Source organism: Pseudoliparis swirei, chromosome 17, assembly GCF_029220125.1.
Source record: "Pseudoliparis swirei isolate HS2019 ecotype Mariana Trench chromosome 17, NWPU_hadal_v1, whole genome shotgun sequence".
Classification (NCBI taxonomy): Eukaryota; Metazoa; Chordata; class Actinopteri; order Perciformes; family Liparidae; genus Pseudoliparis; species Pseudoliparis swirei.
In genome coordinates this window covers 11501848-11525550 of record NC_079404.1, presented here as the reverse complement: position 1 = coordinate 11525550, position 23703 = coordinate 11501848, and the positions used below count along the sequence as shown (strand labels likewise).

General features: G+C 45.8%; 1 protein-coding gene across 9 annotated transcripts; it reads left to right on the top strand.

The window, feature by feature from the left end:
- On the top strand, positions 1-22579 carry LOC130207309 (cilia- and flagella-associated protein 46-like). 9 transcript variants are annotated; one of them, XM_056435837.1, is made up of 23 exons: positions 1-167; positions 261-410; positions 2781-2891; positions 3720-3901; positions 4439-4570; positions 4660-4819; positions 5502-5574; positions 5786-5921; positions 6002-6185; positions 6419-6572; positions 7594-7796; positions 7890-8012; positions 8344-8505; positions 9796-9944; positions 10384-10482; positions 10562-10622; positions 11186-11338; positions 13776-13976; positions 14043-14449; positions 15301-15439; positions 20357-20505; positions 20809-21112; positions 21439-22579. In XM_056435837.1, the coding sequence occupies exons 1-23, from the start codon at positions 90-92 to the stop codon at positions 21808-21810; spliced, it is 3882 nt and encodes a 1293-aa protein (XP_056291812.1). In that variant the 5' UTR covers positions 1-89; the 3' UTR covers positions 21811-22579. The 9 variants fall into 9 exon arrangements, with proteins under 9 accessions (XP_056291812.1, XP_056291811.1, XP_056291814.1 ...); XM_056435836.1 differs by having other exon boundaries at positions 20309-20505; XM_056435839.1 differs by lacking the exon at positions 20809-21112 and having other exon boundaries at positions 20309-20505; positions 21439-21550.
- The last annotated feature ends 1124 nt before the right edge of the window (positions 22580-23703 follow it).

The window sequence follows — 23703 nt, the reverse complement described above, 5'->3', positions numbered from 1 at the left end:
CTAGGGCGGGGATCAAGATTTTTTTAAAGTGATCCTTTCCATCCTCTCCAATGCATTTTTTAAAATAAATTGCAGCCGGGTCAGACACAATGTCTGTCTGGAACAAAGTCTTTCACACACAGCCCAATGCATGGCATCTGATAGACACTGGAATACACATTTTAAATGTAGGATTATGCAGCATCCTCACCGTTAATGTCGCGTTCTGCTCATCGAGCTTCTCCCACTGCTCGCTGTCGTGTTTCTACGCTTCCTCCCAGCTGTGCGACCACGCCCTCCGCCTCTCCACCTGCAACAGCCCGGGGGACGCCGTGCCCATCGCGGCGAGGAAACAGGCCGTGGCCACGTGGGTGCGGGTCAAGAGGCTCCTGCAGCAGGACATCGGCTCAAAGATGAAGACTAGAGATGAGGTAGGGTTCTCTGAATGGACTCAAAGATGGAGACTAGAGATGAGGTAGGGTTCTCTCAATGGACTCAAAGATGGAGACTAGAGATGACTTCTGATGTCATGGAAAAAACCTATATTTTCCTCTTAAGTTTTAGCTGATAATTACCTATTATTTTATCTATCAGAGCTCCCTAACAGGTCTCTCATGGCCATCTCAAGGGTACGTTATGTTCAGGACCATATTAACGTTCAGATGGTAGTTTATAAACCACAGTATTCTGAACAGACTGCTAACTCCCAACAAGTTACAGTATCTTTTAAACATGCATATAAGTGACTGCTTGTGACTCATGATGACATCATTTCTAAGATAATGTCACGGATGTGAAGTTATGCTCACAGTCTTTTAAATCGACCTTCCACAGGGAGGAGCATATTAGTGTGTGAGCCTATTAGTGTGTATAATGGCCGTGTGTTCCTTCCATGAAAGTCCAGGGTGGGGCTGCAGCAGTTCAAGTGTTCATACATAATTACTCAGTTTGGTTGTTGGTTTTTTAAATGAGTCTCTCCGGTCTGAAGAGCCCTACACACCCGAGGATGTATGTTAGTCGTGTACAGGAGGAGCATCCAGCATCGAGAAGCTGCTGGATGCTCCTGACTATTATGGCTAATTTGCATAATTCCCATTATTCACATTCATTAGCATAACAATCTGTATTTCAGCAAATACTTTTGCTTTCCCGCGGGGTTATTCATCAGGAGGCTGAATCTGTTTCTGTCCACTGAAACCCCAATCGGCCAAATGTTACACTCGCGTTGGGAGAACTTTAAAGGACACTGTGTCCATGGGATTGAACAGATGACTATTTAAAAATGAATTCAATATCTTTAAATGAATTATAAGATATTTCTTAACACGATGCCGATTGTATTCGATCTATTGTCGTTGCACAGAGTTCAGGTACACAGGCAATGAAATGTATTCTCTGCATTTAACCCCTCCTTAGTTATGAAGGAGCAGTGGGCTGCAGTGATGCGCCCGGGGAGCAACCGGGGGTTTAGTGCCTTGCTCATGGACACTTCGATTTGCAACTAATGGGGAGAGCGGGGATCGAACCGACGACCTCGGGGTTGCAGGACGACCCCCCTTACCCCACTGAGCTACAGCCGCCCCTGAACATGAAAAAAGTAAAAAAGTTGCCTCACCAAACTGTGATGACACCGACAACCCTTCAGTCGTGTCATGTTTGTGATATGAGAAGGAATGTATTATTATGGGATGTTGTCCTTATGTATGACAACGCCTGAGATCAAGAAAACCTGTTTTAAAAACCTTTTGTAGTCCAGTAGTGAACTGTCGTCATAACAACGCCAGTTATAATGCATCTTTATTACACTACGACTCGTCTTTAATGAGCTTATAATACTGGAGCTGATGACGCCCGACACACATTCTATTCATCTTTTATGAATCTTCCACCGCCTCCACATCACAGCGGACTGCGATCGTCTCGCATGTCGTATCTCAGGAATGTGGGGAAAGCGCCGGTACAATCCGTCAGTTGACTCGTCTTCGTCATCCCTCCGCCATTTGTCGGACAAGAATTTCCCGCCTTTCGTTAGTCGCTTCAGGCTTAAGGTGCGTTCACACCAATGATGAACACAAAAACATATATTATATATTATTATAATGTTATGAACACAATAACATATATTATATATTATTATAATGTTATGAACACAATAACAGCGTTTAGATGTTCCGCTCTCGTAGCGCTGGAAGAGGAAGTCTTTCAGACGTAACAGTAACTTCATCGGTGAAAGTGTGTGAGCCTACGGGTGATGTCATGTATAAATATATATATATATATGATATAAATGTTATGAACCCAAACACGAGGGCGCTACATGTTCACACGTTTGTGGGACGTGCTCAACACGTATGAAGCAGAACTAGTGGTGAGTTCTTCATGGTGGAGGAAGGAGATGATAACGGTCTTTACGGAGACGAGACACGGAGATAAGCCCCGCCCCTCACGGATCGTCGCGACGCTTATGGCGTGAACACGGCGAACGGTCGAGCGAGTAAACTCACGCGTTTTGGCCGACGCAACAAATCGTGTCGCTTTTGGTGTGAACGCACCTTGAGACCGGAGGTCAGCTTCTCTTTTCTCGTGACGCGTTATGAATCTCTACAAGTCATTCATCAACAGATGTTCCACACGCCAGCAGCACGCCACGAAGCGGCTCACCCGAGTGTCTCGGGACACGCGGGATAATCCCCGCTGCAGGTTTCATGCATTACATAACAATAACCCCTGGGTATGTTCATCTCCGTGGTTACGCTGAGGGGCCGCCGTGTAATGCACGGCCCTCTTCCCCGTGTCCACAGTGCGAGGACGAGGAGGTGTCGGCCATGACGCGCGTGCTGGTGGCCGTGGAGATGCTCCGGTGCAACCGGAGCCCCCGGCACAAGGAGTTCTCTGTTCCCGGCCTCCCGGAGGTACGTACGTCTCCTCGCCGCCTCCTCCTCGCCGCCTCCTCGTGGAACCACGAGCTCCCGGAGCCCGTCTGCAGCTCGCCGTGTGTCTCTGTCTCTGCCTTGATTGTTCAGAACTTAGGCAACTCTGTGGAGAACCAACGGCCCTTTGACCCTTTGACCTTTTGTGCGTGTATCTTGTCTCTCTGTCCTTTCCCCCTTTTCACTCATTCCACCCATGTGTCTACATTACCTCCATTTAAATACCTCCTGTATTTTTGTCACCCCTCCCTCTTCTCATCTTTTCTCTCACTTTCACCACCCACACCCCCCTCCCCTCCTCCTCCTGTCCTATGCCCCTCTCCTCTATCTCCCTCTCTCTCCCTCTTTTTCTCTCTGCCTCCCATCTTTTTGTCACCCCTCCCTCTTTTCATCTTTTCTCTCACTCACTTTTTACCTCCCCCCCTCCTCTCCTCATGTCCCATTCCCCTTTCTCTCTCTCTCTCTCCCTCTTTCTCTCTCTCTGCCTCACATCTTTTTGTCACCCCTCCCTCTTTTCATCTTTTCTATCACTCACTCTTCACCCCCCCTTTCCTCCTGTCCCATTCCCCTTTCTTCCTCTCTCTCTCCCTCTCCCTCCCCCCTCTCTCTCTCTCCCTCCTCTCTCTCCCCCCCCTCCTCTCCCCTCTCTCTCTCCCCTCCCTCTTTCTCTCTCCCTCCCTCTCCCCCCTCCTGTCATTCCTCTCTCCCTCCCCCCCCTCCTCTCCTCCTGTCCCATTCCCCTCTCTCTCTCTCTCTCTCTCCCTCACTCTCTCCCTCCCTCTCTCTCCCCTCTCTCCCTCTCTCTAAAAGCTGGTGAGCATGGCGTCTGAGTGCAGCTGGAGCGACGCCGTGGTGGAGCTGCAGGCGTGGTGCCAGCTGGCCGCCGTCTGCCACCACGCCAAGGACCATCGCTCGGTGCTGCGCTGCACCGGCAGCGCTCTGCAGCTGGAGGCGGCGGCAGCAGCGAGCCTCGGCGCCACGGCCCGCGTTCTGTGAGTGGAGTCGGCCGACGACGACGTATATAAACATTAAGGTCATCTCAGAAATGCCGGGGTGGATTCAATTCGATTCAGTTCAGTTTATTTGTAGAGCCCATTTTCACAAATTACAGATTCCCCTCAGAGTGCTTTACAATCTGTACACATAGACATCCCTGACCTTTGACCTCACATTGGATCAGGAACAACTCCCAAACAACCCTTCATGGGGAAAAAAGTAAAGAACCCTTCGGGAGAGCAACAGAGGAGGATCCCTCTCCAGGATGGACAGGTGTAATAGATGTCATGTGACCAGAAGGAATCATTACACACAAATTAAAACACAGGAACAACACAATGAATACGACAGAGTGGATGAAGAGATGTTTATTCTTTTAATATAAACTATTGTCTCTCATTCATTTGAGTCATTTAAGGTTATTTACTGTATGCTTTGGAATCCTCATTGTTAGTTTAAATACAAAATGTTATCACTTTTTCATGTTATACACCCAGATTTCACTATATATTTGGTCATGAACCCTGCTGCAGGTACGGCCCGACGGCGGTCAGCGAGATGCTGAGCGGCGCCGGTTGTTTGCGAGCTTTGACGTTGGTGCGTGAGAGCGGTGGAGACCTCCACGCCTACGGGGAGGCCATGGAGCTGCTGCTGGCCGCTGTCAGGTGCTTGTTCAGACGCGACGCCCCGGGCCGCTGCACCCTCCACATGTTAAAGGTCCAAACCGTCCATGTGCCTGTTGTCTCCTCCGTAGAAACGCAGAGAAGGCGGAGAGTCCGGCGCTGTGCGTCGCCGCCGCCGGGCGCTACTGGAGCACATGCCTCCCCCTGACTCAGACTCCTGAGGGGAGGCGGCAGCTCCTGGAGCCGCTGGAGGAGATCCTGTCTGCTCTGGTTCACACCAACAGGAAGCATGTGTGGACCTCCTCCAGCCACATTAACCGTCTCACACACAGCAACACATTCATTTCATGTTGCTGTGCGTGTGTGTGTGTGTGTGTGTGTGTGTGTGTGTGTGTATATATATATATATATATACATACAACATACACCAACTTCAGTCACATTAACCGTCTCACACAAAGCAATAGATTCATTTCATGTTGCTGTGTGTATATATATATATGTGGAAATATATATATATCTATAGATATAGATATATATATAGATATATATCCATGTATATATGTATATATATATATAGATCTATATACATACTGTATGTTGTTTATATATATATATATAACATACAGTATATAAGTAAAGAACATTACTGGTTGTATATGTATATATATACATACATTTATACAGTATATATATGCATACAACATACAGTAATATACATACATACAGTAATATATATATATATATGTATATATCTACATATAGCAGAAACACGATGACATTGTTGTTAAAAGATTATACAGCTCCACACTATAATCCCTCCAGATAAACATCAACATTTAAAATTATTTCATCAAAGGTTATAATTCCATAACAATTCACATTATACGTCAGTGAGCTTTAAGTAGGACCCAACACCAGCAACACTCTGCCGGAACCCCCCTGAGTAGAATCCTTTCCCTTCTCATCCCAGAAACAGAACAAAGGGAGAGCATCGCTGACGCTAACAGCTCCGCCTCTTGGGAGCTCTAAACACGAAGCCTCAGGTGAGAGGTCAAAGAACCCTGACTTGGTTCTGTCTGATCCTTTTCACATTGCTCTTTGTACTTCGATGCTATGAATGAGGAAATCTTCTTTAATTCCACGTTAAACAAACATTTACATTTGGGAAAGCTGAATGTGTGAGCATTGATGAGTGCGTTATGAGCACACGCAACACAGGTCAACCATCTAAATATCACGTCTGCGTGTGCGTAGAGGAGGAGGACCTCTCCCTGAGAGCCGCCATGTACAGCCTGTTGCTCCACGTCCACCTGGAGAGAACCGACTGGGCCGGTGCTCAGCAGCTGCTGGACCGAGCCATCAGGGACACGCCTCGCTCCAGACACCGGCTGCGAGTACCGAGAGAAAGACGACAACGATGTCATAGAGACATAGACACAGCGACATGGTGCCGTCCTCTGTGTGTTTCAGACCTCTGCTGAAACACAGAATACTGGTGAAAGCTCAACTGGGGAAAAGTGTACTGGCGGACATGCAGAAGTTCCAGGACGAAGAGGAGCAGTGCTGTTCATCGATGTGGCACCAGGTGGCGCTGTGTGCCGGCAACATCACCCAGCAGCTCACCTGCTACCAGAAGTCCATCACCTGCCTGCTGGTAATGCTGTGGCACCATTTGTGGATCATCACCCAAACCCCGATACATCAGCCGATGAATAGATGGATCATGATGTCACATTAGTACATGCCAGTCTTAATGTTATATTATTATGTCATCTTTTTCCACTGAGCAAAGGGGATATGCTTTAAAGCCGAGTCTCTAGCACCACCGTGTGGAGCCGCTGCGCCACTGCAGGATTTAAATGGACTTGTTCTCCTGTCTGTGAGCAGAGTGAAGAGAGTCGGTGGGAGAAGCTCGGCCTCCTGCTGGAGTTTGGAGAGTGGTTGTACGGTCACGACTTCCCCAAAGCCGCCGCCCGGCGCCAGGTCCAGTGGGCCGTGGACCTCCTGCTGCTCGTGGGACGCGAGCGGGCCGAGGGGTCAGGTAGAGCCGTCGACGCGTCTCGTTTATCGCGTCACGACACAACGGTGTGAACGGCCAGGTAGTTCACGGTGCCACCGTGTGGCCGTGAAGCGGATACCTCAGGGTTTCAGTGGCTCTCAAACCGTAGCCCTTCAAAACAAAAGCCCAACATTGAGCTTTATTGAGAGAGGCCGTATCAAGTATGCAACCCCGTTTTAAAAAGATGTTTAATGGAAAGCTCATTGCAACGTATAATAATGATAACACGTGATGACTCACACATGTCTGCACTCGTTTGGTTTTGCAAAGGTTGCACGTTAGTTTAAAAAAAAGATATGCTTTGTAAAACTCAGTCAAACTCTTTAGAGCCTAATATTTGAATTTGTTTTGTCTTTTTCACACGTTGCACTTTATTGTTATTATCTTTAAAAGATATTCAGGTTAATTGCAGCCACAATAAAAACAATATTTTTTGTCAAATATTATTATTTTTTTGCACTGATTGTATTCTAAGTGATTGAAAACATATTCGTTTTTATCTGGTTTAATTGAAAGTGATTGCAAAGTAGTTATAATATTTTAAAAAGCACAGATGGAGGAGTCACAAAACGTTATTTCGATAAAGATTCAGCGAACATCTTTCTTCCGCCAAGTGGAGCGTGACAGAACAAGTTAGAGAACCTTTTGGACTCGGCACCGACATCTGATCCAGACAGCAGCCGAGCCACAGCTTTTTGATAGTTGCATCATCAATGTGTCTGTGGCCTCGTTTCTGATTGGGTAAACATTGAACCAGGCAAATATTTAGAAGACTTTGAGAAGTACTTTGAGTTCTCCTGATATGAACTATTATGTCTCTATTCCCCCAAGAGGCCAAGCGCACAGCCAAATAATCGGAACAGTGGAGACGTATGCACCTGTGTACCGTTAGCTTTATGTGTGATTCTCATCGTAATGACGCCGTTTGATGTGACACCTACAGAGTATTCTTGTTTCTGCTCAACTCGTTGTCACAGTGGATCTTTTCATGTTTGTTCTCTAGAGGTCACGTCTCAAAAAAGGTCTCTGAGCTCAGAGTCCCCGGTGGGAATGCGGGGCTCCTCCTGGACGAGTCTGAAGGAGGTGCGACGTCTGGACGGCTTGGTGCGAGCACACACTCTGCTCGCCGTCATGGCCGACAGGACTTCACCCGAGCGCCGGCTCAACCTGCTCAGGGCCTCCGTCTTCGTGCTGCGGATATGGCAGGTACTGACCACGTGGACGACGGAGCGGCTGCTATTCAAGCGCCTCACCTAATGTCGAATGCTCATTGTTTGCCCCCCCTGGCTGTCGCTCCAGGTGTCCATGGCTGTAGGTTGGGAGATATCCAACGAGATGGCCAAGAACCAGCCGGCCCCGCCCCCGACCTCCGCTGGATCCAAAAAAGGCAAAGACAAGGGCAAAGGCAAAAAAGGGATAGATGTAAGTGAAATGTTGGTGATGAACACGGCTTCAGTGTAAAGCCCGAGGTATTTACTCTGGAACGATGAATCGGTTACTTCACTTGTTTGTCAGCTGTTGTTTACACTCTCAGTCCGTATGATGGAAAGGAAACAAAGCTTTGAAATGTTCATTATGAGTTCAAACTTCTTCCTTTCCATTGCCTGAGGCGACGTGACACAAGACTGACAATGTGCCCTTTATCTACATTCACTATTAGTGTCGGTCAAAATGTTCTCGAGAGGTATTTACTTAATATCAGAGTGCACAATAACAACAACATGTACATGATGTGTCTGATCTGTTGCACCAGCCGACCCCCGTAGAAGAGAGGCCTAAACCCGTGGTCCTGGACCAGGAGCTCCCCTCCAGCCCACAGGACTGGGCTCGCTACGCCTGTCCTCAGCAGGCCCGGCTCATCTTCAGAACCAACAGCAACCCCCACTGTGTCAACACACTCAGCATCACCAAGCAGGTCTCTGGGCGTCAGGAGCCGTGTGGGCTGTGGCCCCGATTTCCTTCTTTGTTTTCAGCTGCTGGTTGTATATCGAATGAACGGCTCCGCTACGGGGTCGGATCAGAACCTTTAGAATGTTATTTTGCATTATGCTGGTGGAAGAGGTTTTAATCAAACACAATGCCACACACATCATCTCAATAAGGAAATCTTCCATAAGTTATCCACTAGTCTTTGATCGTGCACTCTACAACCACTCTGATGGGTTTGTTTTTGTTACACGGGAGACTGTAAATCATCTGTAAACCAACCGTGCCATTTATGTTCTCACATACAAGGAATGTGTCACATTATATATATATATATATATATAATAAGAACATAAGATAAAGTACACAGACGGGCAGGTTTCAGAGCTTTAACCAGTGAAGGTCAGTTTAAAGTGACACATGTATTTAAAGTGAAGAGTTACGTATATTTAAGTGTATTAAAGTGAAGAATTAAGTGGCGTGCAGGAGAGTAACCGGAAGGAAATTGGGGTCAGATCAGTCTCAATAATTAGAAATGCTCACAGAGAGACTCACAAATGCAAACACAAAGATTGTTGTTGTGTATTTCAGTCAATCATTGCAATACAAGACAATAATATTTTATATTTTATACAAAACAGAAAGACTGAAAAAGTATATAGGTAGAAGCAAAACAAGCTTATATATTCCTATCCTGAATTATTATAATCAAATAAATCAGATTCACAAATGCACACAGAACAATTCAGAAATATACTCAATTTAAAAATACATTCCAATGGACACATGAATAAATTACTATTTGTTTGTTTGTTTGCTGATCGCACTGCATTGGTTTGTGGGTTTTTGAGACTCCCCTGCCGTGGCTCGATTCGCAAATGCTTTTTTTTTAACATAGACCTCTCAGCAGCCAATCAGAAGGCGGCCGGGAAGGCTCAAAAACACACAAACACATGTGCAGCGATTCACAAACAAATGCAGTGTAATCCACAAACAAATAGATACAAATCCACAAACAAATAGAAATATATATATTGAAATGCAGAAATATTTATATAAATCGTAATTTATTGATCTGTGCATTGGAATATATCTGTGAATCTTTGTGTTTGCATTTGCAATTACTGAAATCAGTGCGTGTTGTATTTTGTATTTATATTGTTGTGATGCAGCTCGGCGCCGCGGGCCTCTTCCTCTTCTGATGAAGCTCTGGAGAGAATTCAACATGTGAGAATGTGATTTCCTCTTCTTGATTTCCTTTTCTTTTGTTCGGCTGCAGACTCAAAGCCTGTTTTATCTCGACCTTCTGGAGAGAGAGTTGTGCTCACTCTCACTCGACCACCTGACCTCACCCATCATGCATCTTGCCGAGACCATTGCCCACGACCTGTTGGATAGGAGCGGCCTCTCCGACCTCTACCGACTTCGGTAAGAACACCGATGAGAGAAACACACACCCCATCTGTCTGCAGTCCAGTTGCATTGTGGGTATTCTAGACGCCAGGTTTTAGAAGGGGTTAAAAACATGATACCTCTGGTTATGCTGCATTCATTTGGATCCTGTTGTCATGGGAGTGCAACGCTAGATCCGACACTTTAAAAAATATTTCAGGCCATTTCCAACACTCCAATTTATTTTATTTGAATAGTGTGCCGCTGCAAGTTGAAGATGCAAACCGTGAAATGGTGTATGTATGAATGTGTGTATGAGTATGTGTGTGAGTGTTAGCTACTCCTGATGAGCAGGGGGCACCTTAGCCCCTCCCACGGTGTATAAATGCATGTGAATGGATGAATGATGTCATTTCAAGTACAGGTCCATCTACCATTTACTTTGTGTTGCCCCCCCCCCCCCCCCGCCGTCCAGAATTGTGAGGCGCTGCAGTCAGCTGGGTCTGGAGACCCATTCCCCGTACCAGGAGAAGCTCCTGAGTCTAAGTCGAATCCAAGAACAAGAACAGATGAGGTACGACGACGCGGCCGCACATATTCATTGGCTGTGCGTTGAGCTTTTAACGACCTGTGATATTATATTCATGGTTCAGGTGCCACAGAGCGATTGCTGTTTCACACGAGGGAAGAGGCCTTCACCAAGGGGCCAATCAGGTCAGCCTGCTCCTCACAACAGAGATATATCTGTTATTAACTTGTATACCCGTGTGTCTTAAATCTATCACAAGTTGGCAGTTCAAACATTATTGTCAGGGTTCGTACGTCATGGAAAACCTGGAAAAATCCTGGACATGTGTTGTATTCATATGTTTTATTTACGCTGAGTTTTAAACAATTAATATGCTTTTAAAAGAATGACGCTCTAAATATAAGCCGGCAAACGCTCTGATACTTTTCCGCGCTGCAAGTGAACGCACCTTAACTGAAAAAACATAAATGTTTATTCTTTTAATCAAACTATTGTCTCATTCATTTGTGTCATTTAGGGTTTTATACTGTATGCTTTGGAATTCTCATAGTTCGTTTAAATAATAAATCGTATCACTTTTTTATTTATACACCGAGGTTCACAAAATGTTTGGTCATGGAAATTTGGTTTAAAGTTGTGGAAAAGTCCTGGACACCCATTGGTCAACATGTGTATGACCCCTGTATTATATCTGTTTACCATTTAATGTATATAAAAAAGCTAATTGTCCATTTTGGTGATCTTTCAGAAGGTGGAGGGGGATGGAGTGGTTGGCTTTGGGCAGCAGAAGAGGGAAGTGAGTGCTCAGCACATCTGGCTGGACAAAGCTGATGTTTGCCTCGGTCTCGGACTCCATCAGGCAGCCAGGCAGCTGCTGGCAGAGGCCCACTGTGTGGCTGAGGTGAGCTCCTGCTCTCAGGGAATTGTGTTTTTCTCTCACTCCAAGGGGATCAGAAATCTATTGACAAAGTACATATTTACTAAATCAGGAGTTTAGTTATCTTGTAACTAAATTCCTGTTTCCAGGATCACTGACTGCTTCCCTTGCAGCCTGTAAACCTTTTCTCTACCTTCAGCTCTAGACTCTCATCATGAGATGAGAAGGAAGTGAGTTGGATTGCTCCATAAACACTTCAAAACGCTCCTTAAAACCCAGTCGCTGTGCGTTCTGTTTCTATTCACTCCACAGTACGAATTCAATGGGGAAAAGTGTAAATGGCCCTGAGCTACTGTTGCTATGGCAACCAAACTTTTCAGTAAAGGTGCGTTTTACTCGCTACTATTTATTATATATTTATATATAATAAATAGTTGCGAGTAAAACGCACCTTAACTGCTGAACTGAAAAGTTTGGTTGCCATAGCAACAGTAGCTCAGGGACAGCTAGAAGCTACAGAGCTAGAAGCTACATAGCTAAAAGCTAGACAGCTAGAAGCTACAGAGCTAAAAGCTAGAAAGCTACAGAGCTACAAGCTATAAGATAGACAGCTAGAAGCTACAGAGCTAGAAGCTAGACAGCTTCTAGCTGTCCCTGAGCTACTGTTGCTATGGCAACCAAACTTTTCAGTAAAGGTGCGTTTTACTCGCTACTATTTATTATATATATATATATATAATAAATAGTAGCGAGTAAAACGCACCTTTACAGGGACAGCTAGAAGCTACAGAGCTAGACAGCTACAAGCAACAGAGCTAGAAGCTAGACAGCTAGAAGCTACAGAGCTAGAAGCTAGAGAGCTACAAGCTACAGAGCTAGAAGCTACAGAGCTAGAAGCTAGACAGCTAGAAGCTACAGAGCTAAAAGCTAGACAGCTAGAAGCTACAGAGCTAGAAGCTAGAAAGCTACAGACCTACAAGCTACAGAGCTAGAAGCTAGACAGCTAGAAGCTACAGAGCTAGAAGCTACAGAGCTAGAAGCTTGACAGCTACAAGCTACAGAGCTACAGAGCTGGAAGCTACATAGATAGAAAGCTAGAAGCTACAGAGCTAGAAGCTAGACAGCGACAATCTACAGAGCTAGAAGCTACAGAGCTAGAAGCTAGACAGCTACAAGCTACAGAGCTAGAAGCTACAGAGCTAGAAGCTAGAGAGCTAGAAGCTACAGAGCTACAAGCTACAGAGCTAGAAGCTACAGAGCTAGAAGCTAGACAGCTACAAGCAACAGAGATAGAAGCTACATAACTAGAAACTACAGAGCTAGAAGCTAGACAGCTACAAGCTACAAATCTAGAAGCTACAGAGCTAGAAGCTAGACAGCTACAAGCTACAGATCTAGAAGCTACAGAGCTAGAAGCTAGACAGCTAGAAGCTACAGAGCTAGAAGCTAGAGAGCTACAAGCTACAGAGCTAGAAGCTACAGAGCTAGAAGCTAGACAGCTAGAAGCTACAGAGCTAGAAGCTAGAAAGCTACAGACCTACAGAGCTACAGAGCTAGAAGCTAGACAGCTAGAAGCTACAGAGCTAGAAGCTAGACAGCTAGAAGCTACAGAGCTAGAAGCTTGACAGCTACAAGCTACAGAGCTGGAAGCTACATAGATAGAAAGCTAGAAGCTACAGAGCTAGAAGCTAGACAGCTACAATCTACAGAGCTAGAAGCTACAGAGCTAGAAGCTAGAGAGCTACAAGCTACAGAGCTAGAAGCTACAGAGCTAGAAGCTAGAGAGCTAGACAGCTAGAAGCTAGACAGCTACAAGCTACAGAGCTAGAAGCTACAGAACTAGAAGCTAGAGAGCTAGACAGCTAGAAGCTACAGAGCTACAAGCTACAGAGCTAGAAACTACAGAGCTAGAAGCTAGACAGCTACAAGCAACAGAGATAGAAGCTACATAACTAGAAACTACAGAGCTAGAAGCTAGACAGCTACAAGCTACAAATCTAGAAGCTACAGAGCTAGAAGCTAGACAGCTACAAGCTACAGCAACCCCCATCACCAGCTAGCTCATAGCAAGGGCAACTGCTACGCCGAGCGTCACAAAGGCTCATATCGCTGCTCATTGGGGCTCCTTCACTTCAAGAGTCTCTCGTTGTCCAACGTGTTCAAGCAAAGTGCCGATGTCACAACTATTGAACAACTATTTACAATTCAAACAGATGGATTTGCAAGTAAATGACAATAGTTTGATTAAAAGAATAAACATTTCTAGAAATATTTATTCTTTTAATCAAACTATTCTATCTCATTTATTTGTGTCAATACTAAATGTTGTCACTTTTTCATGTATACACCGAGATTTCACGAAACTTTTAGTCATGGAAATTTGTTTTAAAGTCATGGAAAAGTCCTAGAAATCTATGGGTAAAAATGTGTATGAACCCTGACTCCATCTCCTTCCGTCCAGGAGCTCAGAGACCTGACGACGATGGCTAGAAGTTTGCTCAGCCTGGCCGTGCTGGCTTGTGAGGAGCAGAACTTTGCTCAGGCTCTGATTCTGCTGGACGAAGCCCACGCTGTGGGAGGGGATGAGGAGTTCTGGTACCAGCTCACCCTCACCAATGTCAGAGCTGTGGTGGGCCAGAGGGACCAAGACGCACACACCAAGGTACGGACACACAACCTTCTAAAAGCCCTCGACGCAACAATGACCTTCTTTTCTTTTCTTCGGCAGGCTGAACAGATTATAAAACGAGGCTATGTCGCCCTGAAGCTGGTTCTGGAGCGGCGGGTAAACCGAGCCCCAGAAATTATATTCTTCATCACCTCGTTAGAGATGAGGGAACAGAGCTCTGTGTGGTCCTTTTCTATTAGGATGTCTTTGTCATTTTCGAGCTGCACTATCCAGTGGGTGAAGGGAATGTACATCCTGGTCCTATGCGCTTTGTTGTGTTCCAGGGGTGCCGTTGAATCTATACGTGCCCTTGGTGGCGGTGAACCCGGGAAGAGATTTAGCAACGAGGCGGTCCAGAGGCTGATGGCCGCCTGTGATACCCTCAGAGAGTGCGCCAGTGGTTTCATTAAACTGGGCTACAAAGACCACGCAGCAGAGACGCATGCCGAGTACGCACACGGTCTGAGGTCAGTCCGTCCGGAGCCACTACAGACCTCAATCACACTGCAAATCTCTAAGCCGTCCTATATGCCCTATGCAAATACAATGTTTACTCTACTTGGGTGCATGGAGGTAGCTTTGACAGTTACATCTTATTTTTATACTACCATCACACCTGAAACACAATGGGCCTCATGCAAGAACACAAGCTGAGGTGTAACACGAATCAGGACTAACAACCTTCAGGTTCTCCCTGATGTCAGATGTCCAGCCAAAAGAAAGCCACGACAATAGTGTTACACAACTTGGTCACACAAAATATATAAATGGGCAGAAACACATTAAAACCGACCCGGATAAGACTTATTTAGAGCATGATCACCCTCTTGTGGCTGAAATGAGTAGTACAGGAACAAACGTTTGTTTTTATCCTTGCAACACTTTTTTTCCACCTGTTCTTAAGTCATAAACAATGTTGAGCGGACACAATCAACTGTTTTTCTCACTTGCATCTCGTCTCTTCACTTGCTTTTGTTGTCGTCCTAAAAAATGACACCAAAATTGAACAAACCTCTCTGTAAATTGCCACAATATGATGATGATGATGATCATTGATGATGATAAAATGGTCAACAGAATATTCCTTTTACATACCTTTGTCTTCGTATATATTTTTTATTTTTGTTGACGATAATGTAAGTTTCTGACTCATCCTTCTAGTAAATTCTTACTATGTATAAATTAGTGAACGCCACTAATCCTTTAAATCACTCACTCTTGCCACGTAGGAAAACAATGTGCTTGTGTAAGTTTTTATAGCACGAGTCTGCTCTCACATCCTCGACTTGTCTTTGTTGCACCAACAATGTACCTGCAGAACCCTCGCCGGCCGCTCCGCTCACGCAGAAGACAAGCGGCGCTTCCTGCTCGACGGCGTCTCCCAGCTGCAGCTCGCCGTCACGGAGCAGGAACACGTGGCGCTGACCGCTCAGACGCTGCTGCCCTCACAGCAGGAGGTAAGTACAGTGCATGCGGCATTCCTCCAAAAACACGCCTTTCGTCTTGAACGATGCCTTCGGGAGGCATTCCGTGTCTCACACCTTCAGGAGAAAACGTTGACGATGAACAGAAGCAGAGAACGGAGGAGAAACGCATAACTCGTGGTACCAGCTGTGACTCTTCTGGGCCCAGAAGCTGAGTCGTGGGTAGAACTGCCGGCCCGTGAAGGACGTTTGATCCCATTTAGAGAATTATCAGAGTGTGTTTCTCCTTTTTGAGGAAGGCCGGATACTCTGAACTGCGGTTTGGTGCATAAGCACAAAACACAGTGAGAGCCTTACTCCCCGCAACCCGTAGGCGCAGGGAGGCGACCCTCTCGTTCTCCGGGGCAAACTCCAACACGGCAGCGCTCAGCCGGGGGCTTGTGAGTATCCCCACTCCCGCCCGGCGCCTCTCACCCTGGGCAACTCCAGAAAAGAAGAGAGTCCAACCCTCCTCCAGGAGCTTGGTTCCAGAGCCAGCGCTGTGCGTGGAGGTGAGCCCAACTAGATCTAGTTGGTACTGCTCCCCTCCCGCACCAGCTCTGGCTCCTTCCCCGCTAGCGAGGTGACGTTCCACGTCCCTAGAGCTAGTCTATGCTGCCGGCGATCGGCTTGCCCAGGCCCCCTGCCCAGCCTGCCGCCCGGTCTACATAGCACCCGACCCCGATGATTGTCCCTGCGGGTGGTGGGTCCACAGGGTTGCTGCTCCATGTTGTTTCTTCGGGCTGAGCCCGACCGGGCCCCGGCCACCAGACGCTCGCCGACGAGCTCCCCTCCTGGGTCTGGCTCCGGGAGGGTGCCCCGGTTTCCCGTGTCCGGGCGAGGTAGCTGAAGACCGTGTGCTGCTATTCATCAGGGTTTTTGAACCGCTCTTAGTCTGGACTCTCACCCGAGACCTGTTTGCCTTGGGAGACCCCCGGACAACATAGCTCCCGGGATCACTGAGCCTCTCAAACTCCTCCACCACGTTAAGGTGGCGATTCACGGAGGAGATATAAGTTAAATAAGTTAAATTAAATAAATAGATCTTCTCGGTTTTCTGTTGATAAATGTTGAGAGTCTCCTGGTCGTTGGTGTTCTTCAAGGCAGATCTCAGTTTCTCATTCTCAACAGTGAGTCGATTACCGACACTTCAGGGTATCGAACCCCATCCCAGTAAACCAGGAGTACCATTACCAGTGCCTTTTTTTTGGGAGGCTTGTGGGTAATTTTCTAGTTACCCTCCCCCCTCCCTCCCTCCCTCCCTCCTTCCTAATTTTGTATTTGTATTTTTCCAAACGACTGAATGTAAAGTTCTGTATACCCCAACTTCTTGGCGGTGGTATTATTCTTCATTCTTGTGTTTGCAAAATCATGAAAATAAAAAAAAAAGAATAAAACAAAACGAAATAAAAGTTTGAAACCTCTCAGCGCCTTAAGCTGCGTTTACTCCTGTGAGTTTTAGCGGCTTATCTCCATGGCTTTACCCGCGTATGACTTCGACTTTAAACACCTTAAAGTCTTTTTCTTTTACATCGGTACTAAATTCTCAAAGGTTCCATCTGATTTTGTATTTGTATTTTTCCAAACGACTGAATGTAACGTTCTGTATACCCCAACTTCTTGGAAGTGGCATTATTCATCATTCCTGTGTTTGCAAAATCAATACAAAATCATAAAAGAAAATAAAAAACAAAAGGTCGAGCGGCCTTGAGGTCGAGCGGCCTTTGTTTCACCGTCTCGTTCAGAGCTGCTATGTCTCCAGCTGGTCTTTGTTGTTGACCTGGCCGTGTGGAGTTCCGTTTGGAGGGAAGTCTTTTCTTTAGTCACAGACGATTATTTTCCACCCGCTCGAGATTCAAAGTGTTCTCAAACTTGATCTTGTTGTTAGCCACCATCTCGGTCGTAGCTCTGACCGAGACCTTTCGCCCCGCAAAGGGCTTTCTCCAGCGGCTCTGTTCTCCATGCGTGGGTCTTCTGAGCGTCTTCACTGGTTGTAACGTTCTCTTGATGGATGATGCAGAGTTTCTACGCGAAAAGCTGCATTTCTCGGATTAAATGTTTTTCTTGATCAACGGAATCCTCCGTATTTATAAAACTAATCTTGGTGTCTCCCACCTTCTCCTGCGGATCGATCCTCAGGGTTTCATCAAACTTGATCTTGTTGTTATCCATAATCTCGGTCAGTTCCCTGACCGAGCCTGTTGCCCCGCAAAGGCATTGACAGGCTCCCTGACGCCCCTGCCGCCCGCAAAGGGCTTGTTGAGTGGCTGAGTTGTCCACGTCCACGCATGGATCAATTCAGCCCACTCTTTGATGGTAACAACCTTCTGGTTGATTATGCAGGGGTTCTGCTCAAATGTTTTGGGCAGCTGCATACCTCCAGTATGACTTTTCTTGATCAACGGAAGCCTCCGTATTTATCAATTCGATCTTGATGTTTCTCCCTCGATCTTCAGGGTTTTATAAATCTTGATCTCATCCATCATCTCGGTCGTAGCTCTGACCGAGACCTTTAGCCCCGCAAAGGGCTTTCTCCAGTGGCTCAGTTCACCGTGCGTGGGTCTTCTGAGCGTCCTCGCTGGTGGTAACGCTCTCTTGATGGATGATGCAGGGTTTCTACGCGAAAGGCTGCATTTCTCCAATGACTGTTGTTTGTTGATACATGTCTTCTGTAGCTAACAAGTTGATCTTGTCTGAGTGCACTTTGGTTCTCTGTGCGGTTTGGTTCTCTGTGCGGTTTGGTTCTCTGTGTGTGTTGTGCCGAAATACTCAATAATGCTCTAAGAAACTGAAATTGTCGTCTCCTATATATTGGCATTCATGACAACACTGATTAAAGCCCCCCCCCCCATACAAAATCATAAAAATGAAAAAAAAAGAATAAAACAAAACAAAACGAAATAAAAGTTTGAAACCTCTCAGCGCCTTAAGCTGCGTTTACTCCTGTGAGTTTTAGCGGCTTATCTCCATGGCTTTACCCGCGTATGACTTCGACTTTAAACACCTTAAAGTCTTTTTCTTTGACATCGGTACTAAATTCTCAAAGGTTCCATCTGATTTTGTATTTGTATTTTTCCAAACGACTGAATGTAACGTTCTGTATACCCCAACTTCTTGGAAGTGGCATTATTCATCATTCCTGTGTTTGCAAAATCAATACAAAATCATGAAAATAAAAAAAAAGAATAAAACAAAACGAAATAAAAGTTTGAAACCTCTCAGCGCCTTAAGCTGCGTTTACTCCTGTGAGTTTTAGCGGCTTATCTACATGGCTTTACCCACGTATGACTTTGACTTTAAACACCTTAAAGTCTTTTTCTTTGACATCGGTACTAAATTCTCAAAGGTCCCATCTGATTTTGTATTTGTATTTTTCCAAACGACTGAATGTAACGTTCTGTATACCCCAACTTCTTGGAAGTGGCATTATTCATCATTCCTGTGTTTGCAAAATCAATACAAAATCATGAAAAAAAAAGAATAAAACAAAACGAAATAAAAGTTTGAAACCTCTCAGCGCCTTAAGCTGCGTTTACTCCTGTGAGTTTTAGCGGCTTATCTCCATGGCTTTACCCGCGTATGACTTCAACTTTAAACACCTTAAAGTCTTTTCTTTGTCATCGGTACTAAATTCTCAATGATCCCATCTCACATCAACTCTGAATCCTCTCAGCGCCTTATGCTGCGTTTACTTGCCTGAGTTTACCCGCTTGAGCTTTTGTGGTTTTTCGCGGTTTCACGTGACTCGTTACACACCCACACAACCTGCCATCGGCAGGGCGACGCCTCCCGGCCTTCACGACACCGTTAGCTAGACACCTCGTACTTTTGAAGTGGAAACACATTCTTCCGCCGACACATAACAGTTTAACAGTTAAAGAGATCCTAAATCATATAAAACTTTTAAAGATCAGATTTGGACTCAGATATTCCAGTGAATCCTTCGAAGAGACCTGGAAGCCTTTTATTAACTATTTGAACGCTGCTGCAATCCAACAGGAACTAGTCAACTAAAAGACCCCCCCGCCCCCCCAAGGACACCACACAAACGTCTGAACATCTAACGCCCTCGTGTTTGGGTTCATCTCATCGCCTGTAGGCTCACGCAGCTCGGTGACTTTCATCGACTCCGTCAGAATGACCACCGTTTCCAGCGCTACTTTTCATAACGCTGATCGGCTTTCCCAACTCGGCTTCTTCACCTGCAGCTGATTCTACGTCGTCTCTGCCGCTGTCTTCCTCATTACCGCCGAGAGAGACGCCTCGCGAGCGTCGAAAAGGAAACGTAACCATGCACACGACCTGCTAGCCGATCGATCTCTTCTCTCCTTCTTCGCTGCCTCTATCTCTGACGCCAAAAGATCATTCTACAAAAAACTAAATTCAATCGTCTTTCTCTAACCCATTAAACTCGTCTCTATCTTTTCCAACCTCCTTGACCTCCCCTGTCCCCCTCCTTCCACACTTCTACCGAGCCACTTTGTCGTCTCCTTTACAAACCAGATAGACGACATACGCTCCTCCTTCACTAATCCACTTTCTATCACTACACTTCCATTAACTTCTTCTTCGTCCCCGTCTCTTTCCTCTTTCAGCTCCTTGTCTCATGATCAGGTTCTTACCTTAGTAACCTACAGCGCCTCGACCACCTGACCTCTTGACCCCATCCCATCTCACATTCTCCAGGCTGTTGCTTCTGACCTTCTAACCTTTCTCTCCCATCTTATCAACAGCTGCTTCTCAACCGGACGTTTCCCTAACCCTCTGAAGGACGCGAGAGTAAACCGTCTCCTGAAGGGAACCACCCTCAACCAGTCTGAAGTCAACGACTACAGACCTTTCTCTCTTCTTCTCTCTCTCCAGAACTCTAGAGCGATCTATCTTCAACCAAGTGTCCTCCTCTCTCCACAGAGAGACTCCAGCAGAATCCGCAGGACCAGTAAAGGAGCGGCAGACCAGCGAGAGCTTCTTCAGTCCCAGCTCGAAGAAGCTCCAGAACCAGATCTCCAACTGGCCTCCGAGGAGCAAGTGGTACCAACACTTGATCCCATGATGCAGAGGTAACAGACTTCCTAGAAAGAAACGCTCGCACACTCGCACACACACTCGCTCGCTCACTCGCACACTCGCTCACACACTCGCACACACGCTCGCACACACGCTCGCACACACACACACGCTCGCACACTCACTCGCTCACACACACGCTCACACACACTCACTCGCTCGCACACTCGCACACTCGCACACACTCGCTCGCACACTCGCTCGCTCACACGCTCGCTCGCTCACACGCTCGCTCGCACACTCGCACACACGCTGTGTGTGTGTGTGTGTGTGTGTGTGTGTGTGTGGTTCATCAGAGACGAGAGCTTTGCCATCATCCTCCCGTCCCCCACCACCTCCACAGTATCCAGAGGACACCCAGCACGCTGCTGGCCTTCTTTAGCAGCTTGTTCAGCCTCTTCCTGTCAGCCGCTGCCATGCTGCTGCTGCTGCTCCAGAAGACCACTCCATAGAAGATGGCTGATGCCACCACAGAGTCCAAGAAGGTCTTCAGCAGTGCTCCCTGCACTCCAGAGGACCTCAGTCTCCTCAGCAGAAAGAGTCTGGTCCCTTTTGATAGAGTGCATGTGCGTGGTCAGCCCAGTCCAGTTTGTGTTTCAGGTGAACACCCAGGTACTTATAAGATTTTACAATCTCAATGTCCAGTCCCTGGATGCTCACTGGTACCGGAGGAGTGCGTTTACCACGGTGAAGTCCACCACTCGGTCTTACTAGAGTTGATGTGGATTTGAGAGATGTTTGTAAGTTTACTGTACAAAAGGCTAAAAAAGGGATTAAAAGATGATGTATTTCTGTTGGAGGAATCCAATTTTGGACTAATGTTGAAATGGATGTAAGAATGGTGAACTCCTTTTTGGTTTTCAAGAGAATTATTTATAGAACAATTCTTGAGAGTTATAAATGTGATTAATGTGACCGAAACACAGGTGGCGGCGCGACTCTCTGCCTGTCTGACCGACATCTCTCAGTGGATGTCTGCTCACCACCTGAAAATCAACCCCGACAAGACCGAGCTACTATTCCTTCCAGGGAAAGGCTCCCCCACCCACGACCTGACGACCACCTTCACCAGCTCTGTGTTGGCCCCCGACTGCCAGGAACCTCGGGGTGACACTAGACAGTCGACTCTCCCTGACGGCCAACATCACTGCGACAGCGCGTTCCTGTTGGTACATGCTGCACAACATCAGGAGAAGACGTCCTCTTCTTACTCAGAAGGCGGCACAGGTTCTGGTCCAGGCTCTGGTCATTTCACGCCTCGACTACTGCAACTCCCTCCTGGCTGGTCTACCTGCTAAGGCCATCCGACCTCTGCAGCTCATCCAGAATGCAGCAGCTCGACTGGTCTTCAGCCTCCCGAAATTCACCCACACCACTCCGCTCCTCTGCTCTCTCCACTGGTTACCGGTGGCTGCCCGCATCCGCTTCAAAACATTGGTTCTGGCGTACCGTGCTCTGAACGGATCGGGCCCCGTCTACATCCGGGATATGGTCACACCGTACACCCCGGCGCGTTCGCTCCGCTCGGCAACAGCCAACCGACTTGTGACTCCTGCACCTCGAGCTAATCACTCTACATCCAGACTGTTTGCTGTCCTGGCTCCTCAGTGGTGGAACGAGCTCCCCACTGACACCAGGACAGCAGAAAGTCTCTACATCTTCCGCCGGAGACTGAAAACACACCTTTTCCGACTATATCTGGATTAAAACTCAGATTTGCACTTCAGTGGCACTTAAATAGCTCTTATTGTGGTACTTTTGTAGTTCGACTATGTTGAGGAAATGTTCATTCCTGTATTCTTGTTGTTCTTTGTTTATACTCTAGGTTGAAATGCACTTATTGTCAGTCGCTTTGGATAAAAGCGTCTGCTAAATGACATGTAATTAATGTAAAATGTATTTATATGGAAGATGTATGTGAAAGTATGTCTGTGTGTATGTATATATATATATATGTGTATATATACATATATATATATATTGTTTTATTTTTTATTTTCTTTGTTATTTTTTCTTTATTTTACATACATTTTCTGATTTATTTGATATTAATTTAGGATAGGAATACATAAGCATTTTTCTTCTTCTGCCTATACCTTTTCAATCTTTCTGTTTTGTATATTATATAGAATAATATTGTATTTGATTGACTGAATAAAATACACAACAACAAAACACACATGGTGTATGAAACTTCTTAAGAAATGTCTGAGTGACCGTCAACTATTAAATATTATAAAATTATAGATATTCTTATTTACAGTAAACAGAGCAGGGTAATGTAAAAAGAACATTAGTAATATAAATAATTAAGCTGTTTCCAACAGTAGTGACTACTGGCAGTTTAATTCATATTTATTAATGTACGCAGCAACTTTTCAAATAGTCGTTGCATTGTTTAATGCAACACAGTTTCAAATATAGTTTCATCAAAGTAGTGTGTGTGTGTGTGTGTATAGAGTTGTTGCTGTTATAGTTGTCCACCTCATTGTGCCGTTTCTTGAATGAACAAAGCAGAGCCTGTATGAGGAGAAGCAGAGGAACCTTTCTACCAGTAGATGGCAGTATACGCTTATGTAAACCATACATTTAATTAAATGTACCCATCGTCTCTGTTAACTAACTAGGTTATTGATGAATATGTATTTAATGCCGTTTATTTCCTCTGATATTTAATGTTCATGGTTAATTTGCAGCATAGTTGTACATACATCATGTGGCGGTGCGTCAATAGAGGGCGCTAGGGCGCCGCGCCTCTGAAAATGTTGAGATGAAGAAAAGAAAAAAGAAGAAGAAGAAAATATTATATTTACTGTCAAAAAACGTTATATACCAACTAATTTAAATAAGAAATAAAGCGTGTTGACGCGCTAAATATGTGGGAGACCGTAAGCCTGTCAACAACCACTTGAGTTAAATGTGACCAAAAATAATATATCGCCACTCATCGTCACGGAGAGAAGCCCCTACTGGGGGAATTGGGGGTGCGTGAGTGTACACTGAAGGGAATACTGGGGGGGAGAGCACAGATGAGAGTACTGTTCACGTTCTTAAAGGACACAGGGGTTGTTATATATGTTATTTTTATTTATTTATATATATATATATATATATATAATTTTATTTATTTTTGGGGGGGGGGTTGTTGGTGTTGGGGGTAAGGCGTTAACTGACGCAATAGTACTCCAGAG

Coding starts and splice junctions, on each gene's coding strand:
- LOC130207309 (XM_056435836.1), top strand. CDS start 90: ATGTCTGTCTGGAACAAAGTCTTTCACACACAGCCCAATGCATGGCAT. Junction 8,013..8,343: donor AAGGCAAAAAAGGGATAGAT/GTAAGTGAAATG, acceptor CTGTTGCACCAG/CCGACCCCCGTAGAAGAGAG. Junction 13,977..14,042: donor ACCAAGACGCACACACCAAG/GTACGGACACAC, acceptor TTTCTTCGGCAG/GCTGAACAGATTATAAAACG.